Source organism: Microtus ochrogaster, unplaced genomic scaffold (assembly GCF_000317375.1).
Source record: "Microtus ochrogaster isolate Prairie Vole_2 unplaced genomic scaffold, MicOch1.0 UNK27, whole genome shotgun sequence".
Taxonomy (NCBI): domain Eukaryota; kingdom Metazoa; phylum Chordata; class Mammalia; order Rodentia; family Cricetidae; genus Microtus; species Microtus ochrogaster.
In genome coordinates this window covers 4,442,062-4,443,526 of record NW_004949125.1, presented here as the reverse complement: position 1 = coordinate 4,443,526, position 1,465 = coordinate 4,442,062, and the positions used below count along the sequence as shown (strand labels likewise).

At 52.5% G+C, this 1,465-nt stretch overlaps 1 protein-coding gene across 1 annotated transcript in view; it reads left to right on the top strand.

Moving 5' to 3' along the window:
• The window catches only part of Tmem130 (transmembrane protein 130), a 21,847-nt gene extending 20,636 nt beyond the window's left edge, over positions 1 to 1,211 (top strand). Inside the window, exon 8 of the mRNA XM_005368049.3 lies at positions 230 to 1,211. Coding sequence (XP_005368106.1) covers positions 230 to 379 — 150 coding nt within the window. The 3' untranslated portion in view covers positions 380 to 1,211. The remainder of the gene's footprint in view (positions 1 to 229) is intronic.
• Positions 1,212 to 1,465: the final 254 nt, after the last annotated feature.

Below are 1,465 nucleotides of genomic sequence, written 5' to 3'. Positions count from 1 at the left end.
ACCAGTCTGCCTGGAGGGAGTCCTGCTAAATCCTGACATTTGGGATGATGCACCAGACAGACATGGTAGACTTGCTGAGCTAGCTGGTGCCCCATCTGACTGTCTCTCTCCTGCTGAGCTTTCAAGTCCACAGAACAGGCTGGCAGGGGAACCAAGGGGTGGTAATTGACCCACGGGGTCTTGTTCACCATAGGTAACTGACTTTGACCTTTCTCCCCTGTCTGACCAGAGTCCGGAAGTCACTGGGCTCAAGTGTTGCTGCCAGCTGTGCTGTGGATCCCTCTTTCTGGACTCGCCATCTGAGTACCTGGAAATCGTCCGCGAGAACCACGGGCTGCTGCCGCCCCTCTACAAACCCATGAAGACTTACAACGTGTGAACTCCCCACCCCGTTCCTCTCAGTGTTCACTGACCACCCGTTGGGAGCTTCAGGCAGGGTGGCGTATGCTACTGAGCAGGAGGGGTTTACACAGGTGTGGCCATTGGCCCAGACTGGCCTTTGATCTGTACAGCCCAGCTGTTGTCATTTGTCTTTGTGCCGCCCTCCCAGCTGTCATCCACTCATCTGTACACTCTAGTCACCGCTATAAGCCCCCCCGCCCCCCCGTGCGGAGCAGGATTCTGATAGTCGTGTGTCCTCTTAAGACTCTCCCAAGTGGACCTGGCTGCCCCTCGCCCTTTGCTTTCGTGTTAGCTCGTCTGTTGCCCATTGGGGATTCCTGAGGCCTTCCTCAATGCAGTTCTGCCTGAACCGGAGAGAATTAGGAAGGAGGTCACGGAGGGTTATGGATGCAGAGAGAAAGGTAACGCACACTCAGATGGATGCATGCTTACAGCAAGGAAGGAAGGATGCACACGTGTTTGGTGGCGCATCTCAGATGATCTGCTGTGTGTCTACAAAGCTGGCTGCTGGGATGAGCCTGAGCCAAAACTCAAATGCAGCCCCTGAGCCTGCTCCTCTCTCCTTTGTTTCTGCAGTTCCATCACCAGGCCGTTCTGTTCCCTGCCTGCTTGCTGAAAGCTGGGTGGTGGGAGCGGGGTCAGAATAAACACCGGGGAGTGAAGACTGCTTTAGAAATTGACCCTCTTTGGTTGAAACCCGTAAGATCAGGGTCTCCTGAGAAAAAAGAAGAAAAGAAAAAGTTGGAGCAAAAAGAAAGGTGGAGCTAGTGAATATTTGGGCTCTGTGTGTGTGTGTGTGTGTGTGTGTGTGTGTGTGTGTGTGTGTGAGAGAGAGAGAGAGAGAGAGAGAGAGAGACTGACTCAGTTGCTCCCAAGGTAGCAAAAGGAAGAATCAGGAGGCAAAAGACACCTTAAAAGATTATAAGTAAAATAATCCACACACACCTTTAATCCCAACACTGGGGAGGCAGAGGCAGGCAGATCTCTGAACAGATTCAAAGTCAGCCTGGTCTACAAAGTTCCAGGACATCCAGAGTCACATAGGGAGTCCCTGTCTCAAAAA